The sequence below is a fragment of the Pinus tabuliformis genome, chromosome 1_2, assembly GCF_031772625.1.
Source record: "Pinus tabuliformis cultivar Carrire ecotype Pingquan chromosome 1_2, CPIR1, whole genome shotgun sequence".
NCBI lineage: Eukaryota > Viridiplantae > Streptophyta > Pinopsida > Pinales > Pinaceae > Pinus > Pinus tabuliformis.
The window spans coordinates 168,511,683-168,536,592 of record NC_142298.1 but is presented as its reverse complement, the minus strand read 5'-3'; the positions used below and the strand labels follow the sequence as shown (position 1 = coordinate 168,536,592).

The 24,910-nt window shown below is 37.2% G+C and overlaps 1 protein-coding gene and 5 pseudogenes across 1 annotated transcript; all 6 read left to right on the top strand.

Annotated features, from left to right (window-relative positions):
- Window positions 1-12,638, top strand: part of LOC149205024 (protein unc-13 homolog) — a 100,189-nt pseudogene extending 87,551 nt beyond the window's left edge.
- Window positions 12,639-12,642: 4 nt separating this feature from the next.
- LOC149205023 (uncharacterized) lies at window positions 12,643-13,740 on the top strand (annotated as a pseudogene).
- Window positions 13,741-15,697: 1,957 nt separating this feature from the next.
- LOC149205022 (protein unc-13 homolog) lies at window positions 15,698-17,884 on the top strand (annotated as a pseudogene).
- Window positions 17,883-19,012, top strand: LOC149205021 (uncharacterized; annotated as a pseudogene).
- Window positions 19,013-20,937: 1,925 nt separating this feature from the next.
- On the top strand, window positions 20,938-23,124 carry LOC149205020 (protein unc-13 homolog). Its single transcript, XM_089397274.1, has 2 exons — window positions 20,938-21,014; window positions 21,906-23,124. Exons 1-2 carry the CDS (start codon window positions 20,938-20,940, stop codon window positions 23,122-23,124), a joined length of 1,296 nt encoding a protein of 431 aa, XP_089253400.1.
- On the top strand, window positions 23,123-24,340 carry LOC149205019 (uncharacterized; annotated as a pseudogene).
- The last annotated feature ends 570 nt before the right edge of the window (window positions 24,341-24,910 follow it).

Here is a 24,910-nt window from a genome sequence, read left to right as displayed (position 1 = left end):
TTTTACACTATTCGACACCAAAAATTTGATGGTGCATTCAGATTTTCCATTTTATCATTCTATTTTTCAGCCACTTTTCTAAGTGGAGTGCAGGTGTCAGCATTCATGAGCGAGCAGTCATTTCCATGCGATTCGATTCCGTGAGATTGATGGTATGAATAGCTTCAACAGTTTGACATCTGCTTCTTCAGATGGACCCTGGATGTGAGGTATATGCAGTGTGTTCATGTACTTATTTTTTCTATGCATTGTGCTGCACAGATCTCTGTTTGATGTTGGATGTGGGATCCTATTTCTTACTTGTTTTCATGATTCTTGCTTGATGTGATGCGGAATCATTTGTGGGATGTACTTTTTGTCATGATTCGTCATGTTGTGTTTTAATATCTCTTTGTTATATGTTAAAGGATACTCATGTGTCATCATGCATGTTTTCATTGAGATCCCTTTTATGCCATGTTGGCGGGATGCTCATTATCATCATGCATGAGTTTGTGTCATACTGATAGGAGTCTTTTGATTGAGAGTTCCTGTAGCGGAACATCTCTTGAAGCCACTCCTGCGTGAGTGCATTTTCCTTATATGATAGCGACATCACCTCTTATGTACATCATCACTATTCACAACACTTAATGTCGCGGCCTACACCATCTTAACAGAGGGGCCTAGAGACGTAGTCCCTCCTAGACAAACTCCGTTATCAACAGATTATGTTTTATGTTGCTGATGATTGTCATGTTCCTTCTTCTTTACAGCATGCACATGTATTCAGTTATGTTCTTTTAAAAATTCAATTTAACACATCACGAAAGTAAAAGGTCTTGGAAGGGCCCTTTGTCACACCCGGACCTGGATCAGTGGGTAGGATGGTTTAACCACCTCACATCTAACTAAAACATCTAACATTAAGTTGGTCACATATAAAGTGGCAAATATTACTGAAACAAAAATTTTGAGTGTTACCACTCTACCACCACCCCTCCAAGCCCCAACACTAAATAACACATTTTATCATTACTCAGATTCCCCCAATATCCCCTAGTAAAATAGTTCCAAATTTTACAAAGATGACTAAAAAATTTCTTAAGACCACATATCGGTCTACCACCATCCACTGAGGCACCTGGGTAACCAGCCATAGTGATTGTTGGTTGTCTAGGATGGTAACCCAGTTCCCAGTTACATGTCATATCTTCAACTTTCTTCATCTCTAGGTCTAGGTCCTTGTTGGTTCTCCATCATACTCTCATTTTCCTCATTTTGAAGGGCATATTTCCATAAACTCATCAAAACAATCTTTCCACTCTATTCAATTGCCATCTCTTTCCATCGATAAAAGGATTTAGTGGAATTAAGCTGGACAATCTATCAAGCTAAGAATTCCAACTCATGTACCCTTTGCCTCAAAACCTAATTGAGTTACTTAATTAAAACTAGAAGTCTTTATTGGTTTTCACAAATCACAAGGTAAATTCTAACATGCACATAATTTTAAGAATTAAATCTTCAAAATGCTTTCTAGAATAAAATTGGACAGTGTTTTGGCAACTCTCAAGGTTTTCTGCTAGGTAGGAAAACTGGTCGCTTCATCCCTAATATAGTCTTGATCATTAATTAACAAAATTCATCAATAATTTCCCAAAACAAATAAATAACTCCAACAAAAAAATAATGGAATTAATTCATCAACCACTGAATATATGCAAAAACAACAATAATGGGTTGCACACATCTCCGTGCATCTGCAAATACAAGGACCTGCAGATGGTTTTGATTTCTTCCCTACATCAACTTTAGTCTAGGTCTGACAATGTGCCCTAACAAGGGTGTTTCTATAGTGGTTGTCATCCTCATATCAATGGCTACAAAACATTTGCATTGATCTATGACTTTTGTCATAAATTTGCAAAAAAGTTGTCTGATATCTAGGGCACATAACAATTGACTCAATAGCCATACATGTTTTTGCCACTGCTCTATACAAGTTTTGGGTATCTAATTATTGCCACATCTTCAGTGTAACAAGAACAAGAACACGTAAAGAAAATCAAGATTGCATTAATAATGATATAAAGGGCTACAAGCTAGTCAAGTCAAATCCACTTTATGAATGTGGGATAGACCAAAAAACACACTAAAGTGAAATAAAGCATAAAAGTATAAAATAGCCTAAAGTAGAAATTGACTTTATTAATGCCCATGTCTAATATCTAATTGACTATTATAACCTGATATTTATTTTAACACCCTCTCTTACTGGTCAATCTGCTAACTACATCAAGTTTATTGGAACCCAAAGACTCGTTGAAAATGTCTGTAGTCTGATCCTTTGTGGTACAATTCTACAATTCAATAGATCCATCCTCTATAAGATGTCTAATGAAGAGGTAGTGAATCTCAACATGCTTGGTACACTCATGGAAAACATGATAGTTGGCTAATATGAGCACCCATTGATTGTGACAAAATAGGGGTGTTGGCTTTGTCTGCAACACCATGTCTGAAAGCATCCTCCTCAGCCAAACTACCTCAAATTTTCCTTTCATTGATCCTCGATATTCTATTTTTGTCAATGAAGGAACTACTACATGTTGCATTATTTCCAGTCTATGTGACTACACCCATGCCAAGCTTGAATACATATCGAGAAGCTGATTTTCTATCATCCACACAAACTACCCAATTTAATTTTCTATTCCAACACAGCCTAGGGTCTTTGCTTCTTCTATATTCAAGTGTCTCTTTCACATATCTCAACACTCACTTCACTATAGTCCAAATATCTACATTTGATGTTGTCATGAATCTAGAAATGAAGCTCATGGCATAACTCAAATCAAGTCTAGTGGCAATAAGATATATCACACTCCCCACTAGTTGCCTGAAAATTGATTCATTAACTACTTTAGAGTCAGTCTTAGCTGAAAGTTTTAGCCCTATCTCCACAGGTGTAGATGATATTTTGCACTTCTAAACCTGTCAAGTAAAATCCTAGCATTTTTCTTTTTGTGAGACAAAAATGTTGCTCCCTGTTTTCCAAACTTCTACACCTAGACAGTAATGTAGGAGGCCTAGCTCAGTCATGTCAAAATATTTACTCATATTAGAATTCATCTGTTCAATAGCACTAACCTTACTAGCTGTAATAATAATTTCACTTACATAAATGACCAATAGAATGATATCATTACCAACACTTTTGACATACAAATTAGAATCTGAAGGACTTTGTTGGAATCCTATTCATCGAAGTATCTATCAATGTTAATGTACCATGCCCAAGGTGTCTACTTTACACTATATATAGTATTCTACAGTTTGCAAACAAGATTCTCCTCCACTAGAACCCAAGACTCCTCTAGTTGATGCATATACACCTCTCCTTGAAATCTCCATCTGATGGAAGGCACTCTTCACGTCCATTTGATGGATCTTCCAACCAAACTATGCTTCCATGGCTAGAACTAATTGGGTGGTTCTCATATTTGTTGTAGGAGAAAAGTTCTGCTCATAGCCAATGCCCTCTTGCTAACAATACCATTTTGTGACCAACCCAACCTTGTGCTTGTTAAGTGTGCCATCTACCTTTCCCTTGGCCTTGTATACCCATTTTCCACCAATAGGTTTCTTCCCTGGAGGAAGGGCTATGAGATCCAAACATAAGCCTTCTATTGAGGCCCTCTCTCACCAATTTTCTGATCAACCAACCTCTTTCTGCAATGTTTCTTCATATGGCCCACCTTGTTATAGTGGCATATATTCTTCTAACTTCTAGTTGCATCTTCACCATTACATTCACCTTTTTTTTTAACCATTTGCCTTTTCCATTGACACTGGTTGCAAAGGTCTGCTTTTAACGCTCTGTCTCACTATTGTTATCGATCTATTTCTTCCATCTATCCAACTGTAAGAGTGTATTGCATATATCATCAAACTTCAAGTCAAAATTCATATTCAGATTTATAAATTACCTAATGACTTTAGTTCAGATCTTGTGATTCATGAATGGTTTTAATTCAAAACTCTTAATATATTTTTTTTAATTTTAAAAATATTAATACATTTTTTGTACTTGATGTATACTTGTCATTTCCAGATACTGGGTTTTTAAAAATCTGGTTGGTACGTATCATGGTAACATAGATTTTAACCTTGTAATTCCATTTTTTGTATTTTATTAGGATATACAACATCTTTTCTGTTGGTGTATCATACACCATGTAGTTGGTGTGTCTTCAAATGATTGACTCAGCATGGGAAAGAAGACAATAATTGGTGACATCCTGCAAAACATTGGTCAAAGTTTGCATTTCTATTTTCAAATATGCAAGCAAAGATTACAACAATGAAAAACATGATATACATCGCCATACAGTCTCCCATGCACTTGATTTTACCAATTGGGTTGCAAGACAAATTATACAAGGTCACAAAAGCTACTAAAAAAAAGATAAATCTGATTCAACATAAATATTGGTTTCATAAAAGAAAATTAGTTTCAAATAAATTAAAGGCAAGCACAAGAAAAGTTGTGGTAGGTAAACAGGTTGCAAGGATGACAAATCAAAGGAACATGACTGAAAATAAGCCTAATAATTAGAAAAGGGGAAACTGATCCCTTGTAAAAACTCCAGCTGCCCAGACCTAAAGTGTTGTAACTGAACCAATAGGACAAGTTTGCTTGTTTCCTTTTTGGGGGGAATAATAGGTGACATGAACTTACTAGGGGGAACAATATGTGACATTCCTTATAAGCTTCCCATTCAAATGCATCCTTTCTCTCTTGATATACATCTGCATTTATGAGACACCAAACCTTAAACATATGAGAAAAGGAATCTAGAGAATAGTAATCCAACACTAATTAAATATAAGTAGCCTCCCCTATCACATCTAAACATTATATTACAGAAAATGCAGACATGTACAAAATTGATTTTGATGCCCTATAAATCAAATATGCAGATGGAATATCATGTAATAAAATTCAACGTATGACTACCAAAATAAGGTTGAGCACAAGAAACCCATGCATAACACCAGAGAAAACTAGTACACACTAGATAAACCCATACTGTCTAAAACCTAGCAAGGCAATTCCAAGGTTGACAGTCAAAATGAAAATCATTTACTTCACTGAAATCACCACCATCCATTAGTTCCATGGCATCATCTGTGAGCTGATTAAAGATGGATTTTTTTCTAGTGGCATTTTGTCACTCCTGTTCTTACCATTTGATGCTCCCTTCATCCTCTGCAGAGCTTGAAGAACCTATATTGTTTAGACCCTTGTTAAATTATGGGAAAAACATAAGAGACAAGTTTGATTGCACAATAATGCTAAACACAGATCTTGGTTAGAGTCATGCAGTTAAGAAACTCAGAGAATAAGATCTGAAAACATTGAAGATCATTTTATACAACTACTCAACATTATGGTGGGAAATCAATGAAGAGGATTTTTCCATCCTGACAGACAGTCATCTTTGTTGCACACATTCCCAAAGCCAAATCACAGAGTGTGATAAAATAAAAACATAATAGTTTGTGATGTTTCATAAAATTTTGTATCCAGAGTCATTCCAGATAACTACAGTAATGTGCACTACGAAGGATAATCTAAAAGGGCAATAAACCTTCGAGAAAGAAGATACAAGTTATCATCCCAGTCACATACACTGAGCTCTAATTTACCTGGCCTTGGATCTTAGGACCAGTAAACCTACTCACTGAAGTGCTTCTTCCAGGATCACACAACCAAGCCCCTTGACCCAAGTACTCCAAATGACATTATCAGACAGTGCATCAACCCCTTCATATTAATTGATGACTCAGTTGAATAGTCTTCCTCTCTCCCCCTTCACTCGACTTCAGCTTTGGCCTCTAGTTCAACAAACCTTGACATCCTCTTTTTGTACTTGTCATATCTTTATTTTTGGCACTTTGTATGTACTTTTGTACTATTTTTTAGATAGATATATAATCATATTTTATCTGTTTTTGATAAAACGCTAATAGGAGCTTCTTTTGGACTACCATAATGTGTATTTATATTGGATTCAAATTGAACACAACTGACCTATTTATAGTGATTTGTCACATGGGTTATGTTTAAATTTGACAACAATAAAATTCACCATAAAATTTGAGAGCTAAAAATATATTAGCATATGCAATTGAATTATGTGTGTGTGTGTGAGTGTATTATTTCAAACATCATAAATAAAATTATAAAGCAAACCAAGTAATTCCTTGCCATTTTTCCAAGGTTTGAAAGCCTAAAGGTAATATGGTGGAGAGCAATAAATTAACAAGTCGATGACAACCCTGGGTTTTTGACCAGCAAAAGGGACTAATAAGCATTTTTACCTACTGCATGTATACATTAAACCAACAATAATGACATATATTCAATCCAATCGGGGACAAGGGTCCATATTTCATTTCCACCAATGAGTATGCATCCCAACATTCTAGCAAGGGAATGTATCCATTCACCCATTTTCAGACTTTCAACAACAGAGCAAGTCAAACATTCATTTCAGCAGACTGCCCACAACAGAGCAAGGCAAAGGTTTATTTTAGAAAAATGTAGAAAACAAAGGTTAAACTGAGGAATGCACAACTAGTACTAAAATCATTTACATATCTAACAAAGGAATGCTCTTATTTTTAATCCCCGGACTTACAATTTAAAAATATTTTGTTGTATATTAACATTGCAAATGTTGTATTTGTGTTGTTTCTTTTAGAGTACTTTGGCTTTCTTGGCTTGTCCTTTTTGTTCCCAACATGGTACTGCTATTACTATGCATTCATCAACCTCATATGTTGGTTCACTGATGGCTAGTATGAAGATCCTTCAAATAATTATTTCTCTGATTTTTATGCATACAAGTACACCCACATGAGGTTGTTGGACCATTGCGCTACATACTCACTAACCTAGCATTTCCAACTTAGTCGCAACTTGGCTCGTTACATCAGTAGAGCTGTGAAAATTGGAAATTGTACTTTAGTTATGAGGGTGACTGCAAGACTATGCACCTAAGTCTTAATTGATTGTTGGCATCAAGATGATTGAGATCATGTTGGGCCTTAATCCATTCACACATACTAATTAGTTTATTTTAGACATACTAATAAGTTTCTTTGAGTCATGACGTGGGTTTTGTCGTATTAATTTTACTTGACTCCAGGATCTCATATGTCATACATGCCCCTCATGGGATGGAATTATAATTATCACTGGATAACTCTAGGCCATGATCAAGTATATTACCCACTATCATATTAACAAAGGACTCCTCGTTGGTTTCTATTTATGGAAACTAGACAGTTTGACAGAACCATTTAAAGGAATTATTTGTTTTCACATTAACATTTCACTTTTACACTACTGAAAAACCAAGTTTGAGACATAGATTTAGAAAATTAAAACCCGCTACCTCAATTTAAAGGAAATTAGAATGTATGGTGTGTTTTCTCTAGTGCATAGTTCTATAGAATCAATCATCTAATAATTTTAGTGATCAGAATGCATGATATGTGTTCTCTGGTGCATATTTCACTTAAATTCCCAACATAGTTTTATAATCAACCATGGCCCTTTGAAAACATCCTAAAGACTAAGGTTGATATTGTAATCATTGATAAATTTAGGTTCTTTGAGAAATCGAGAAGCCAAAATATTGAAAGGTTCTTCATAGTTGCATTAATATATAATGGCTCTTTAAAGTGGGTTGTATAATAATATTTTTGTGTATGGTAATGCACGGGAAATGGAAAAGCTCTCTTATACATGAGGTTAATAGAAAATAAACATGTGAGAATTCATCTATGAAATTTATATCCCTATATAGAAAAATTTATGGGTGTTGTAAGCAAGAATAAATGTGGGTTTTCATCCCCATCAGCACATAACAGAAATCACTTGGTGAGAGCTTCGTATTGAACCTGAGTGTTTGATGAAATTTCGATGCATGATTTGTTGACCTTGAACACTATTATTTCATGTTGTGTGCTTAATGGGGATGGTGAAGAAACTTTGGACCTTTTTTTTCTAAGGACAATCTCCAGGAGGAAGAGCAATCAGAATCTAAATCTAGTGAAATGGAGATCAAATAAATTTGTGGCATATAGGGAACTTGTGTGTTTGACGCTTAAGATGAATACCAATCACAGAGATTCTAACAACAATTCTATGAGATAGTGACTTATGGATGTCATAAGATTCTAAATACTCTAACATGTTGGACAAGTATAGGGATATGGGGCGAAAAATCTGCAATTATTTCTTTAACTCTCTTCTAAAACCCTGATTCTTGGTAATGATTTAATTATAATATCATAAAAAAAAATCATATAGCTATGCCATCATTTCCTTTTGCACAGACAATTGTATGGCTAGAATGATGGCTTGCATTGTACATTTTTTAGATGCAAAAGTGCTACTGCTTATTAATTATTGGGAAATATTGTCTCCAAGGTGCAATCCATTATCTAATGATTCCACTGATAACATGTTTTATTCAGACATCAATAGTGAACTGAATCCACTATTAAAAGCAAACAATATTTTTCACATGGACTATTTATTTTTGTCTTCTTCCATTCAAACAGATACAATTTGGTATTTATTGTTAAAGACAGATCTAGAGGCTTTTTTGGTCCATATCATATTTATATGGGAACAAAGATATGGTTGTATTTGTCTGAAGTTCTATTAGGAACAACCCATAAGGCCAAATTTGGTAACAATCGATTGAGTCTGAGTCAATGTCAGAAGAACCCCTGCAATGATTCATGTAACAAGGGGAAATTTTGTAACATTAAGTCAACAATGGTATCAACTTAATATAAATATCATTTCACTTCAAAGAAATGATGCAAAGTTGGTCAAGGGCCTTAGGGAGGGTGAAGGTTTCTTATTGTTCTCTCTTTATGAAGCTCAAGTGTACTGCAATTAATGATATTAATACATATTACAAGCTAATTGTTTCAAACTAGTTGATTGTGAGGACAGGTTGTCTGTCATTGAACAGATTGGTTGTATTGGCTACATTATGTGATGAGAAAGGTGGTGTATATAAAGCATGGTTAAATATAACAGAACCTTGAAATGTTGGTAACATGTTCAACAAACTAGTAATTAGAGGCCAGGGGTTGCTTAATGTTAAAATGAAGTTGTTCACTAAATCTCATTTCATGTGGTTGCAACCCACATGTGGAGTTTGATGCTAGCCATTAAAAAGTAACTAGTGTGCTTAGAGGACTTACTTTTCCTAGTTGTATGTTTGGGAAAGTAAAATATAGGATTGCAAAGTGGTAGAGCGTGGGGTGTTGTTTGAAGCATTCATGCAAGTTGATTAGTGAGTTACAGCAGCTAAGCCCCTCATTAATTATAACTTGGTGTATTGGACCACCAAACCATCACATGAAATAGAGTGGAGGATGAATGGAGCCAAGTTGTCTTTAAAAGCACCTTGATCTATAAGTTTTCCCTCAGGGAAGGCACCATCATAGTATTCTCCAATCATAATATGGATGCAAGTTTTTCTTTATAAAGGCATGCCACCTGAAGAATGAAACACCTAATGGGTCCAATGGAAACAGGATTAACACAGGGTTGCACAACAATGCCAACAACTGAAGAGTTCATCTCAGACACCAATTTTATTGGTTTCTAAAGAATATAATCCTCAGTAGCAGGGGATTTTTTAGGCATTGTCCAACCACTATATTATATCGACAAGAGACTCCCATTTGCAGTACAATTACACCAAATAAATCATTGCCAAAAACATATGTCAATGACTGCTCTTCACAACTAAAGGACACATTGTATTGAAGTCATTCACTTCTTGCTATTTTTTCATCTATTGCTGTTATTTCACATTTATTCCTCTACCAAAATATGCATACATTTTGGTACCCATTTTCAATGAGTATGCAACCACAAAAATTGGATTTCAAATTCTCAATAGAATTTATTTAATAAAGGACAAACAAATGTTACAATACAAATTAGCCTTGATAGTTAAATAAAGAAACTTTTATGATATTCAACATAGTAGAACAAGGTAGAATAGTATAACTTATAATTATTTATATACATCCTTTAAGATATACTCTATCCATATTACTCTTGGCCTCTAGGAAGCAATATAGGGTTTTCCAAGCTTGTAACTAATGCATTCTAGTTCACCTCCTTTTGCAAGCAACATGACTTCCACATATGCATAGGAGACCTTTCTCAATTGACACTAACAAACTATTGGAGGCATGACAACCTTTGAAGAAAACATCAAAATGGTTGCTTGTTTCTGCATCTATAAAGGACAAAAATATTGACACTATAGACCTAGAGGTTGGGTTTAATATAAAACCACTACAAGTGATACCAACATCTGTTTCTGAGTATTTCTCTGAATCTGTGGGATCAACATTTGAAAGTTCACTAATCATTAAGTATTTTCTCAACCTTAATCCTAAGAATCTATGTATGGAAAATATCATAAGATTCAATTCCATGTTGAATTTATGTCTTGATGATTGCAAGATGCAAGTGCTACCAATTTTGTGGCATTCAAGGAATTTATTTTTCATACAATCTAAAACAATGTCAGTATCCTTGTGAAACAATAGTTTGGAAGTTTCAAATATCCATTATTGACATATTGGATTCCCTTTTCATGATCTTGGCTAGTGAAATATGTGTGCTTATAATAGACTTAGATTGGAGTAATGTCTTCAACATGAAGGAAATTGGTTCTAAATTCTTGAAGACAAGGATAAAACTATCTACTAGAAGAAATAGCCTTGGTATGTATGTGTTACTTGGGAAAGATGCTATTTGTGACAAATTATTTCGAGAAGCTTCCAGCTCTGTAAAAACAGTGAATACAGAGTCTCAACAACCATTAGGTTGGAAATTTTACATTGGATGTTATATAATTAATGCAATAGCTAATGAAACAACATGGATTGATAGAGGCATGGATGCAAATTTTCAAAACAAATTATGTACCCAAGATGTTATCACTTAAGAATTCTAATTTCAAAACCGCTCACATTAGTTTGATGGTAAAAAATTCGGTGCTAGTCTAGGTTTGAGTTTTCGTTTGCCTTAGAGTCTGAGTCTTAGCAGTCCACTGTGCATCCTCATTCACCACTGGTCTCATAATTCACACAATTTCCATGTGTCAGTTTTGTTCAAAAGTTATTATGTGCTACAAAGCTCCTTAGGTGATTTCGTAGCGCATAAGTCAGTTTTAGGTGTTTTCGCAGCACAACATGTTTCATGTGATTTCGTAGCGCAGAAACCCGGTCTAGGTGATTTTGTGCTGATCCATATCAAATCTCACCCAGCTGTCATACTTATCAGAATCCGTTTTGTTTTAGGTCGTTAGGTGTCATTTGATCAGGGTCTGCCGGGATTTGAAGCAGTTCTTGTCAGGTGTCATAGCATTGACACCTGAAAGTGTTCATGTATTGGAAGCTGCAGACAAGTTAGAGAAGGACCTTGTGCAGATCGTTGTTGAAGATTCAGTGGACTGTGAAGATGGAGGAAAGGGGGTCATAAGGGAAATGCCCCCGTATGAGGTTGACTCTATTCTGGCAGACTTGTTAAGAACATGGATCAAAGAAAGACTAGAGAGACTTCGCGAATGGGTGGACAGGAGCTTGCAACAAGAAGACTGGACTCCGGTGGAAAACAAGGAGAAATATGCACCCTCAGCAGCTGAAGTTTTAAGGATTGTTGAAGAGACACTGGATGCTTTCTTTGAATTGCCATTATCTCAACATTCAGATCTATTCCCAGATCTTGTGGCTGGACTTGACAGAGCTCTACAGCGCTATATTTCCCAAACTAAATCTGGATGTGGATCCAAGAACAGTTATGTTCCTCTTTTGCTAGCACTTACTAGATGCTCAACTGGGTCAAAGTTTTGGAAGAAAAAGGAAAAATCATCAAGCCATCAGAAAAGGAAATCTCAGATAGTGTCAATGAATAGTTCTGAGCCTATGACGCTGTCACAACTGTGTGTTCGGATCAACACCTTACATCACATTCGGACTGAAACAGAGCAACTGCAAAAAAGAATATCCTATGGTTGGAAGATGCATTTTTTGCAAAAGATAATGAGAAATCAAAAGTTACTCTTGCACCCATTGGAAGTGCGCCTAAAGCCAAGTTCGAATTTTCCCAGGCTGGCAGTAAGGAGGGCATTCAGCAGCTTTGTGAATGTACTACATACAAGGTGGTTTTCCATGATTTGAGTATTGTGCTCTGGGATGGTTTATACCTTGGGGGAACAGCGGGTGCAAGGATAGGACCATTTCTTGAACAACTTGAATCAAACCTAGAAATTATAGCTGATACTGTCCATACGAGAGTTCGTACTCGTGCTTTTATAGCATTAATGAAGGCCTGTTTTGATGGTTTTTTGTTGGTATTGCTGGGGGAAGGTCCTTCTCATGATTTTTCAAAGTCCGATTCTGAAATAATAGAGAAAGATTTCATGGCTCTCAAAAACCTGTTCAAAGCTTAGGGGGATGGTCTTCCTGGAGAGTTGGTGGAAAAAGCAGCAATGCCTGTGACAGATATCTTCCCCTTGTTTTCTACCAACACAGAAGACTGATCAAGAACTAGCTTTTCTGCGGGAATGTGATGAGCTGTGGAATGTCTATGGTGTGCTCAACTATTTACAGGCTCGTGTTGAGAAGTCTGTGATCATCCAGATCCTAGAGGAAGAGAAAGAAGGTAATTTAACATTTACTGCAACTGATGGATATGACCACAATGGAGGAAGCAATGTTCTGAAGGTTCTGGGATACTTTAGTATTATTGGTCTACTTCGTGTACATTGCCTTCTTGGAGATTATTACAGTGGACTCAAGTGCTTGGCACCTATAGATGTTAACCAGACAGGTGTCTACAATTCAATGATTGGAAGCCATATCACAACTATTTATTATTATGGATTCGCCAATCTTATGTTGAGAAGGTATGTTGAGGCAATACGGGCCTTCAATCAAGTTCTGTTGTATATAATAAAGACCAAACAGTTCCATCAAAAGTCTCCAAAGTTTGACCAAATTCTGAAGCAAAATGAACAGATGTATGCTCCATTGGCTATATGCCTCTCTATCTGTCCACAAATGAAGCTTGTTGAGGAAAATGTGAACAATCAACTGAAAGAGAAGTATGGAGAGAAGATGGCAAGAATGCAGAGAAGTGATGAGGCTGTGTATGACGAACTTTTTTCATATGCCTGTCCTAAATTTATTACTCCTGCAGTACCAAACTATGATGAAGCTCTTGTAAATTATAACCAGGATGCATATAGGCTTCAGTTGAAGCTGTTCTTATCAGAAGTAAGACAGCAACAGCTTTTGTCAGGTCTACGGAGCTTCTTGAAGTTGTATACATCCATCTCAATGGAAAAGCTAGCAAATTTTATGGACGTTGATGAGTCTACCTTAAGGACAACTCTTATGACATACAAGCATAAGACTCATGCAATTGATCATGATGGAAGAATTATATCAAATGCGGATGTTGACTTTTATATTGATGAGGATATTGTTCATATTGTTGAATCAAAGTCTTCAAAGCTATACGTTGATAACTTTATGCGTCACATTATCAAGTGTGAAGAGATTATTAGTGATTTGGACAGAGTAAGCTTGAATAAGATGGTTGTTGTTTTTGCATTATGGAAATGCCAGCTGTAATGAGGTCAAACATCCAAATTTTGTAATTAGAGAAGAGCAGTGTTAAGCCATGAACAATGGCGATCATTTAGCTATGAAAGGAAGACTGTGCTTTTGAAATTACACAGCAGTTTCGTAGCGCGCTACGAAACTGCTGTAGCTGCATGTTACAATTCAGTTGATCAATTATGATTGACAAAGCGGCAAATCTTTTTGAAAGGTTTTGTCATCACACAGGTACATGAAAACGGTGGACAGCACATCAAGGACGTGGCAGTCTGCTCTATTTTGGGTAATTAAAGGATAAAGGCATGCTTCTTTGGATTCGAATATTTTGAGGCAAACCAAGGACCGACAAACAGGGGCAGTTTCCTATATTTCAGGGTATTGGAAAACATGTGACATTGAAGACAAACATGGAGCCTTGAAGACCCATCACAGCCAAACTAGAAGGGGACTAGATGTCAAAGAAAGAAGATGATTGTAGACCAAGACTGTCACGGTGTTAGAATCCTACTTGATTTAGATCTCTAAAAACTCCAGTCAACACTTTGTTGTATTTATTAAGTAGTTAGAGTTTAAGAGTGGTCAGTATTAGAAGTAGTTTTCGAATTCCCCTCATGCTGGAGGAGGAATCTCGATCAGTTAGAATAAGAGCTCTATATATAGCTGAAACAACAATGTAATCAGGGTTGGAAAATTTTATGATACAGCTTGTATTTGGCTTATGTAAAGACTCATTTCAGTAATATAATTTTGACTTTACTTCTCAGGATTCATGAGGGATTTCTATTGTTCAGAATATGTGATCTTGTTCTTTCCATAATTTTTACAGTGGTATAGATGTATAATCACTCAGAACTCACTGAATGTGCTCTGATTTCCTGTATGCATTTATAAACTGTGGTCCTATATGAGTTATGTTCTGAATATCTAAATGCTGAGTGCCCTGACTTCTATGTAAGGTTGAGTTCACTGTTATATTGAGGTGTTGTTGACTCCATAACCCCAATGGATAGATGCTTAATGTTTTTCCAGCATTCATATTTTTCACAGTTGTTCTATAAGAGTTAGCCATCTTAGCTTTTATCAAAATCATTAACCTTTGAGAGAGCCCTCTCAGGTTGAGGAGGCTAAGCCTCAGCCAAAACTTGGTTTGAAATAGTTACTTAGAGTCAACCTGACCAACAGCCTATCAGGATCTGATTTTGAGATAACATTTTGGTGCGTCTGCCGGGAGTTGAAGATTATTCATTCCCGAAATCAAGAGACTGAACTTCTGAAGGTAGCAGGAGCTCAGAAGAATTTTCGAGGCTGCAATCTACCTTGGCGACTCCATTGTTGAAGAATTCGAAATTCATAGATTCATGGTGATTCCACTGGAGTTATGAAGGACCCAGATGCTACCATTCTTATTTCAAGGTATGCATGCATAAATTTTTCAGGAATTCATGGTTTCCCAAATCATTTTCCCAAGGATGCATATTTTCTAAGGAATGGTCCAAAATTCAACGGAGAAGATTTGAGTTTAACTTTGAAGCATCTATTTGAGTTCTGTGATTTTATCGAGCTTCTTAGAGTTAAAAATGAAGATGTTTGCATTATGTTGTTCTATGATTCATTTCAAGGGAAATGCAAACCGTGGATTGAAAGCTTTCCTGCCAAATCCATTAAGTCATTTGAAGACTTTTGGTTTATGTTTTTGGAGGAATGGATAGATAGATCAGAGTTGGTGGCAAAATCTCCTTCAATTCAAGGTTTCAAACAATGGAATAATGATCATAGTAATGGAGAAACAGATGAAAATTTTTTTTTGTCCTTGTCCTCGTATCTAAAATCATTTGAGTGTAAGGCAGAGGATAAGATGAAATTTTTGAATGAAGTTGCTAATGACATTGAGAAAGACATTGAAGGTTTACAAGGTCAAATTCAGGCATATAGTCTTCATAATCATGATCATTATTTTCAGAAGCTTTCTATGGCAGAACACAAGGAGAGAGTGTTGGTTCCTTTCTTTTTCACGATTGAGGAAGTGTACACTGTTGTTGAAGATCAGTTTGCACAACCAGAAAGTTACAAGAATCATCAAGCTGATCATGTATTCTGGGATCCTATAGCCAAATATATGGAAGAATTTTACTCTCCAGTGGTTCAGTGGACCTATGAAGATCAGAGGCAATTTCAGTGGCAGTGGTCATCGCAATATCATAGTGGCTCTGAACTCCGATGCAATCAAAAAACTCAAATATCAGATAAGATAAATGATTGGCTACATTGGAAATTTCACATTGATTGAGCTGAAAGAAGTTTGAATTGATAGGGTAGGTAGGTAGGAAAATGCAAATAAGCTCAAGGTTGACTGAGCATTTATTTTTTTAAGTAGATATAGACTTCTCTCTCCTACGATGATCATCAAGCTCAAGCCTGAGGTGAAGCCCCCAGAATCTTGAAGGGGATGCTTGTCAAGCAAATTTCTGTTTGTCATAAATGGATAAGGCACTAGACCTGCGAGTTCTTAGTGTACTACAGGAGCACACTATCCCAAGTGGAGCCCCTGTTATCACTTAAGAATTCTAATTTCAAAACCGCACACATTAGTTTGATGGTAAAAAATTCGGTGCTAGTCTAGGTTTGAGTTTTCGTTTGCCTTAGAGTCTGAGTCTTAGGAGTCCACTGTGCATCCTCATTCACCACTGGTCTCATAATTTACATAATTTCCATGTGTCAGTTTTGTTCAAAACTTATTATGTGCTACAAAGTTCCTTAGGTGATTTCGTAGCGCATAAGTCAGTTTTAGGTGTTTTCGCAGCACAACATGTTTCATGTGATTTCGTAGCGCAGAAACCCGGTCTAGGTGATTTTGTGCTGATCCGTATCAAATCTCACCCAGCTGTCATACTTATCAGAATGCGCTGTGTTTTAGGTCGTTAGGTGTCATTTGATCAGGGTCTGCCGGGATTTGAAGCAGTTCTTGTCAGGTGTCATAGCATTGACACCTGAAAGTGTTCATGTATTGGAAGCTGCAGACAAGTTAGAGAAGGACCTTGTGCAGATCGTTGTTGAAGATTCAGTGGACTGTGAAGATGGAGGAAAGGGGGTCATAAGGGAAATGCCCCCGTATGAGGTTGACTCTATTCTGGCAAACTTGTCAAGAACATGGATCAAAGAAAGACTAGAGAGACTTCGCGAATGGGCGGACAGGAGCTTGCAACAAGAAGACTGGACTCCGGTGGCAAACAAGGAGAAATATGCACCCTCAGCAGCTGAAGTTTTAAGGATTGTTGAAGAGACACTGGATGCTTTCTTTGAATTTCCATTATCTCAACATTCAGATCTATTCCCAGATCTTGTGGCTGGACTTGACAGAGCTCTATAGCGCTATATTTCCCAAACTAAATCTAGATGTGGATCCAAGAACAGTTATGTTCCTCTTTTTCTAGCACTTACTAAATGCTCAACTGGGTCAAAGTTGTGGAAGAAAAAGGAAAAATCATCAAGCCATCAGAAAAGGAAATCTCAGATAGTGTCAATGAATAGTTCTGAGCCTATGACGCTGTCACAACTGTGTGTTCGGATCAACACCTTACATCACATTCGGACTGAAACAGAGCAACTGGAAAAAAGAATATCCTATGGTTGGAAGATGGATCTTTTTGCCAAAGATAATGAGAAATCAAAAGTTACTCTTGCACCCATTGGAAGTGCGCCTGAAGCCAAGTTCGAATTTTCCCAGGCTGGCAGTAAGGAGGGCATTCAGCAGCTTTGTGAATGTACTGCATACAAGGCGGTTTTCCATGATTTGAGTATTGTGCTCTGGGATGGTTTATACCTTGGGGGAACAGCGGGTGCAAGGATAGGACCATTTCTTGAACAACTTGAATCAAACCTAGAAATTATAGCTGATACTGTCCATACGAGAGTTCGTACTCGTGTTTTTACAGCATTAATGAAGGCCTGTTTTGATGGTTTTTTGTTGGTATTGCTGGGGGAAGGTCCTTCTCGTGCTTTTTCAAAGTCCGATTCTGAAATAATAGAGAAAGATTTCATGGCTCTCAAAAACCTGTTCAAAGCTGAGGGGGATGGTCTTCCTGGAGAGTTGGTGGAAAAAGCAGCAATGCCTGTGATAGATATCTTCCCCTTGTTTTCTACCAACACAGAAGACTGATCAAGAACTAGCTTTTCTGCGGGAATTTGATGAGGTGTGGAATGTCTATGGTGTGCTCAACTATTTACAGGCTCGTGTTGAGAAGTCTGTGATCATCCAGATCCTAGAGGAAGAGAAAGAAGGTAATTTAACATTTACTGCAACTGATGGATATGACTACAATGGAGGAAGCAATGTTCTGAAGGTTTTGGGATACTTTAGTATTATTGGTCTACTTCGTGTACATTGCCTTCTTGGAGATTATTACAGTGGACTCAAGTGCTTGGCACCTATAGATGTTAACCAGACAGGTGTCTACAATTCAGTGATTGGAAGCCATATCACAACTATTTATTATTATGGATTCGCCAATCTTATGTTGAGAAGGTATGTTGAGGCAATACAGGCCTTCAATCAAGTTCTGTTGTATATAATAAAGACCAAACAGTTCCATCAAAAGTCTCCACAGTTTGACCAAATTCTGAAGAAAAATGAACAGATGTATGCTCCATTGGCTATATGCCTCTCTATCTGTCCACAAATGAAGCTTGTTGAGGAAAAAGTGAACAATCAACTGAAAGAGAAGTATGGAGAGAAGATGGAAAGAATGCAGAGAAGTGATGAGGCTGTGTATGACGAACTTTTTTCATATGCCTGTCCTAAATTTATTACTCCTGCAGTACCAAACTATGATGAAGCTCTTGTAAATTATAACCAGGATGCATATAGGCTTCAGTTGAAGCTGTTCTTATCAGAAGTAAGACAGCAACAGCTTTTGTCAGGTCTACGGAGCTTCCTGAAGTTGTATACATCCATCTCAATGGAAAAGCTCGCGAATTTTATGGACGTTGATGAGTCTACCTTAAGGACAACTCTTATGACATATAAGCATAAGACTCATGCAATTGATCATGATGGAAGAATTATATCAAATGCGGATGTTGACTTTTATATTGATGAGGATATTGTTCATATTGTTGAATCAAAGTCTTCAAAGCTATACGTTGATAACTTTATGCGTCACATTATCAAGTGTGAAGAGATTATTAGTGATTTGGACAGAGTAAGCTTGAATAAGATGGTTGCTGTTTTTGCATTATGGAAATGCCAGCTGTAATGAGGTCAAACATCCAAATTTTGTAATTAGAGAAGAGCAGTCTTAAGCCATGAACAGTGGCGATCATTTAGCTATGAAAGGAAGACTGTGCTTTTGAAATTACACAGCAATTTCGTAGCACGCTACGAAACTGCTGTAGCTGCATGTTACAATTCAGTTGATCAATTATGATTGACAAAGCGGCAAATCTTTTTGAAAGGTTTTGTCATCACACAGGTACATGAAAACGGTGGACAGCACATCAAGGACGTGGCAGTCTGCTCTATTTTGGGTAATTAAAGGATAAAGGCATGTTTCTTTGGATTCGAATATTTTGAGGCAAACCAAGGACCGACAAATAGGGGCAGATTCCTATATTTCAGGGTATTGGAAAACATGTGACATTGAAGACAAACATGGAGCCTTGAAGACCCATCACAGCCAAACTAGAAGGGGACCAGATGTCAAAGAAAGAAGATGATTGTAGACCAAGACTGTCACAGTGTTAGAATCCTACTTGATTTAGATCTCTAAAAACTCCAGTCAACACTTTGTTGTATTTATTAAGTAGTTAGAGTTTAAGAGTGGTCAGTATTAGAAGTAGTTTTCGAATTCCCCTCATGCTGGAGGAGGAATCTCGATCAGTTAGAATAAGAGCTCTATATATAGCTGAAACAGCAATGTAATCAGGGTTGGAAAATTTTATGATACAGCTTGTATTTGGCTTATGTAAAGACTCATTTCAGTAATATAATTTTGACTTTACTTCTCAGGATTCATGAGGGATTTCTATTGTTCAGAATATGTGATCTTGTTCTTTCCATAATTTTTACAGTGGTATAGATGTATAATCACTCAGAACTCACTGAATGCGCTCTGATTTCCTGTATGCATTTATAAACTGTGGTCCTATATGAGTTATGTCCTGAATATCTAAATGCTGAGTGCCCTGACTTCTATGTAAGGTTGAGTTCACTGTTATATTGAGGTGTTGTTGACTCCATAAGCCCAATGGATAGATGCTTAATGTTTTTCCAGCATTCATATTTTTCACAGTTGTTCTATAAGAGTTAGCCATCTTAGCTTTTATCAAAATCATTAACCTTTGAGAGAGCCCTCTCAAGTTGAGGAGGCTAAGCCTCAGCCAAAACTTGGTTTGAAATAGTTACTTAGAGTCAACCTGACCAGCAGCCTATCAGGATCTGATTTTGAGATAACATTTTGGTGCGTCTGCCGGGAGTCGAAGATTATTCATTCCCGAAATCAAGAGACTGAACTTCTGAAGGTAGCAGGAGCTCAGAAGAATTTTCGAGGCTGCAATCTACCTTGGCGACTCCATTGTTGAAGAATTCGAAATTCATAGATTCATGGTGATTCCACTGGAGTTATGAAGGACCCAGATGCTACCATTCTTATTTCAAGGTATGCATGCATAAATTTTTCAGGAATTCATGGTTTCCCAAATCATTTTCCCAAGGATGCATATTTTCTAAGGAATGGTCCAAAATTCAACGGAGAAGATTTGAGTTTAACTTTGAAGCATCTATTTTAGTTCTGTGATTTTATCGAGCTTCTTAGAGTTAAAAATGAAGATGTTTGCATTATGTTGTTCTATGATTCATTTCAAGGGAAATGAAAACAGTGGATTGAAAGCTTTCCTGCCAAATCCATTAAGTCATTTGAAGACTTTTGGTTTATGTTTTTGGAGGAATGGATAGATAGATCAGAGTTGGTGGCAAAATCTCCTTCAATTCAAGGTTTCAAACAATGGAATAATGATCATAGTAATGGAGAAACAGATGAAAATTTTTCTTTGTCCTTGTCCTCGTATCTAAAATCATTTGAGTGTAAGGCAGAGGATAAGATGAAATTTTTGAATGAAGTTGCTAATGACATTGAGAAAGACATTGAAGGTTTACAAGGTCAAATTCAGGAATATAGTCTTCATAATCATGATCATTATTTTCAGAAGCTTTCTATGGCAGAACACAAGGAGAGAGTGTTGGTTCCTTTCTTTTTCACGATTGAGGAAGTGTACACTGTTGTTGAAGATCAGTTTGCACAACCAGAAAGTTACAAGAATCATCAAGCTGATCATGTATTTGGGATCCTATAGCCAAATATATGGAAGAATTTTACTCTCCAGTGTTTCAGTGGACCTATGAAGATCAGAGGCAATTTCAGTGGCAGTGGTCATCGCAATATCATAGTGGCTCTGAACTCCGATGCAATCAAAAAACTCAAATATCAGATAAGATAAATGATTGGCTACATTGGAAATTTCACATTGATTGAGCTGAAAGAAGTTTGAATTGATAGGGTAGGTAGGTAGGAAAATGCAAATAAGCTCAAGGTTGACTGAGCATTTATTTTTTTTATGTAGATATAGACTTCTCTCTACTACGGTGATCATCAAGCTCAAGCCTGAGGTGAAGCCCCCAGAATCTTGAAGGGGATGCTTGTCAAGCAAATTTCTGTTTGTCATAAATGGATAAGGCACTGGACCTACGAGTTCTTAGTGTACTACAGGAGCACACTATCCCAAGTGGAGCCCCTGTTATCACTTAAGAATTCTAATTTCAAAACCGCTCACATTAGTTTGATGGTAAAAAATTCGGTGCTAGTCTAGGTTTGAGTTTTCGTTTGCCTTAGAGTCTGAGTCTTAGGAGTCCACTGTGCATCCTCATTCACCACTGGTCTCATAATTCACACAATTTCCATGTGTCAGTTTTGTTCAAAAGTTATTATGTGCTACAAAGCTCCTTAGGTGATTTCGTAGCGCATAAGTCAGTTTTAGGTGTTTTCGCAGCAAAACATGTTTCATGTGATTTCGTAGCGCAGAAACCCGGTCTAGGTGACTTTGTGCTGATCCATATCAAATCTCACCCAGCTGTCATACTTATCAGAATCCGCTGTGTTTTAGGTCGTTAGGTTTCATTTGATCAGGGCCTGCCGGGATTTGAAGCAGTTCTTGTCAGGTGTCATAGCATTGACACCTGAAAGTGTTCATGTATTGGAAGCTGCAGACAAGTTAGAGAAGGACCTTGTGCAGATCGTTGTTGAAGATTCAGTGGACTGTGAAGATGGAGGAAAGGGGGTCATAAGGGAAATGCCCCCATATGAGGTTGACTCTATTCTGGCAAACTTGTCAAGAACATGGATCAAAGAAAGACTAGAGAGACTTCGCGAATGGGCGGACAGGAGCTTGCAACAAGAAGACTGGACTCCGGTGGCAAACAAGGAGAAATATACACCCTCAGCAGCTGAAGTTTTAAGGATTGTTGAAGAGACACTGGATGCTTTCTTTGAATTTCCATTATCTCAACATTCAGATCTATTCCCAGATCTTGTGGCTGGACTTGACAGAGCTCTACAGCGCTATATTTCCCAAACTAAATCTAGATGTGGATCCAAGAACAGTTATGTTCCTCTTTTTCTAGCACTTACTAGATGCTCAACTGAGTCAAAGTTTTGGAAGAAAAAGGAAAAATCATCAAGCCATCAGAAAAGTAAATCTCAGATAGTGTCAATGAATAGTTCTGAGCCTATGACGCTGTCACAACTGTGTGTTCGGATCAACACCTTACATCACATTCGGACTGAAACAGAGCAACTGCAAAAAAGAATATCCTATGGTTGGAAGATGGATCTTTTTGCCAAAGATAATGAGAAATCAAAAGTTACTCTTGCACCCATTGGAAGTGCGCCTAAATCCAAGTTCGAATTTTCCCAGGCTGGCAGTAAGGAGGGCATTCAGCAGTTTTGTGAATGTACTGCATACAAGGCGGTTTTCCATGATTTGAGTATTGTGCTCTGGGATGGTTTATACCTTGGGGGAACAGCGGGTGCAAGGATAGGACCATTTCTTGAACAACTTGAATCAAACCTAGAAATTATAGCTGATACTCTCCATACGAGAGTTCGTACTCGTGTTTTTACAGCATTAATGAAGGCCTGTTTTGATGGTTTTTTGTTGGTATTTCTGGGGGAAGGTCCTTCTCGTGCTTTTTCAAAGTCCGATTCTGAAATAATAGAGAAAGATTTCATGGCTCTCAAAAACCTGTTCAAAGCTGAGGGGGATGGTCTTCCTGGAGAGTTGGTGGAAAAAGCAGCAATGCCTGTGACAGATATCTTCCCCTTGTTTTCTACCAACACAGAAGACTGATCAAGAACTAGCTTTTCTGCGGGAATTTGATGAGGTGTGGAATGTCTATGGTGTGCTCAACTATTTACAGGCTCGTGTTGAGAAGTCTGTGATCATCCAGATCCTAGAGGAAGATAAAGAAGGTAATTTAACATTTACTGCAACTGATGGATATGACTACAATGGAGGAAGCAATGTTCTAAAGGTTTTGGGATACTTTAGTATTATTGGTCTACTTCGTGTACATTGCCTTCTTGGAGATTATTACAGTGGACTCAAGTGCTTGGAACCTATAGATGTTAACCAGACAGGTGTCTACAATTCAGTGATTGGAAGCCATATCACAACTATTTATTATTATGGATTCGCCAATCTTATGTTGAGAAGGTATGTTGAGGCAATACAGGCCTTCAATCAAGTTCTGTTGTATATAATAAAGACCAAACAGTTCCATCAAAAGTCTCCACAGTTTGACCAAATTCTGAAGAAAAATGAACAGATGTATGCTCCATTGGCTATATGCCTCTCTATCTGTCCACAAATGAAGCTTGTTGAGGAAAATGTGAACAATCAACTGAAAGAGAAGTATGGAGAGAAGATGGCAAGAATGCAGAGAAGTGATGAGGCTGTGTATGACGAACTTTTTTCATATGCCTGTCCTAAATTTATTACTCCTGCAGTACCAAACTATGATGAAGCTCTTGTAAATTATAACCAGGATGCATATAGGCTTCAGTTGAAGCTGTTATTGTCAGAAGTAAGACAGCAACAGCTTTTGTCAGGTCTACGGAGCTTCTTGAAGTTGTATACATCCATCTCAATGGAAAAGCTCGCGAATTTTATGGACGTTGATGAGTCTACCTTAAGGACAACTCTTATGACATACAAGCATAAGACTCATGCAATTGATCATGATGGAAGAATTATATCAAATGCGGATGTTGACTTTTATATTGATGAGGATATTGTTCATATTGTTGAATCAAAGTCTTCAAAGCTATACGTTGATAACTTTATGCGTCACATTATCAAGTGTGAAGAGATTATTAGTGATTTGGACAGAGTAAGCTTGAATAAGATGGTTGCTGTTTTTGCATTATGGAAATGCCAGCTGTAATGAGGTCAAACATCCAAATTTTGTAATTAGAGAAGAGCAGTCTTAAGCCATGAACAGTGGCGATCATTTAGCTATGAAAGGAAGACTGTGCTTTTGAAATTACACAGCAGTTTCGTAGCGCGCTACGAAACTGCTGTAGCTGCATGTTACAATTCAGTTGATCAATTATGATTGACAAAGCGGCAAATCTTTTTGAAAGGTTTTGTCATCACACAGGTACATGAAAACGGTGGACAGCACATCAAGGACGTGGCAGTCTGCTCTATTTTGGGTAATTAAAGGATAAAGGCATGCTTCTTTGGATTCGAATATTTTGAGGCAAACCAAGGACCGACAAATAGGGGCAGTTTCCTATATTTCAGGGTATTGGAAAACATGTGACATTGAAGACAAACATGGAGCCTTGAAGACCCATCACAGCCAAGCTAGAAGGGGACCAGATGTCAAAGAAAGAAGATGATTGTAGACCAAGACTGTCACGGTGTTAGAATCCTACTTGATTTAGATCTCTAAAAACTCCAGTCAACACTTTGTTGTATTTATTAAGTAGTTAGAGTTTAAGAGTGGTCAGTATTAGAAGTAGTTTTCGAATTCCCCTCATGCTGGAGGAGGAATCTCGATCAGTTAGAATAAGAGCTCTATATATAGCTGAAACAGCAATGTAATCAGGGTTGGAAAATTTTATGATAC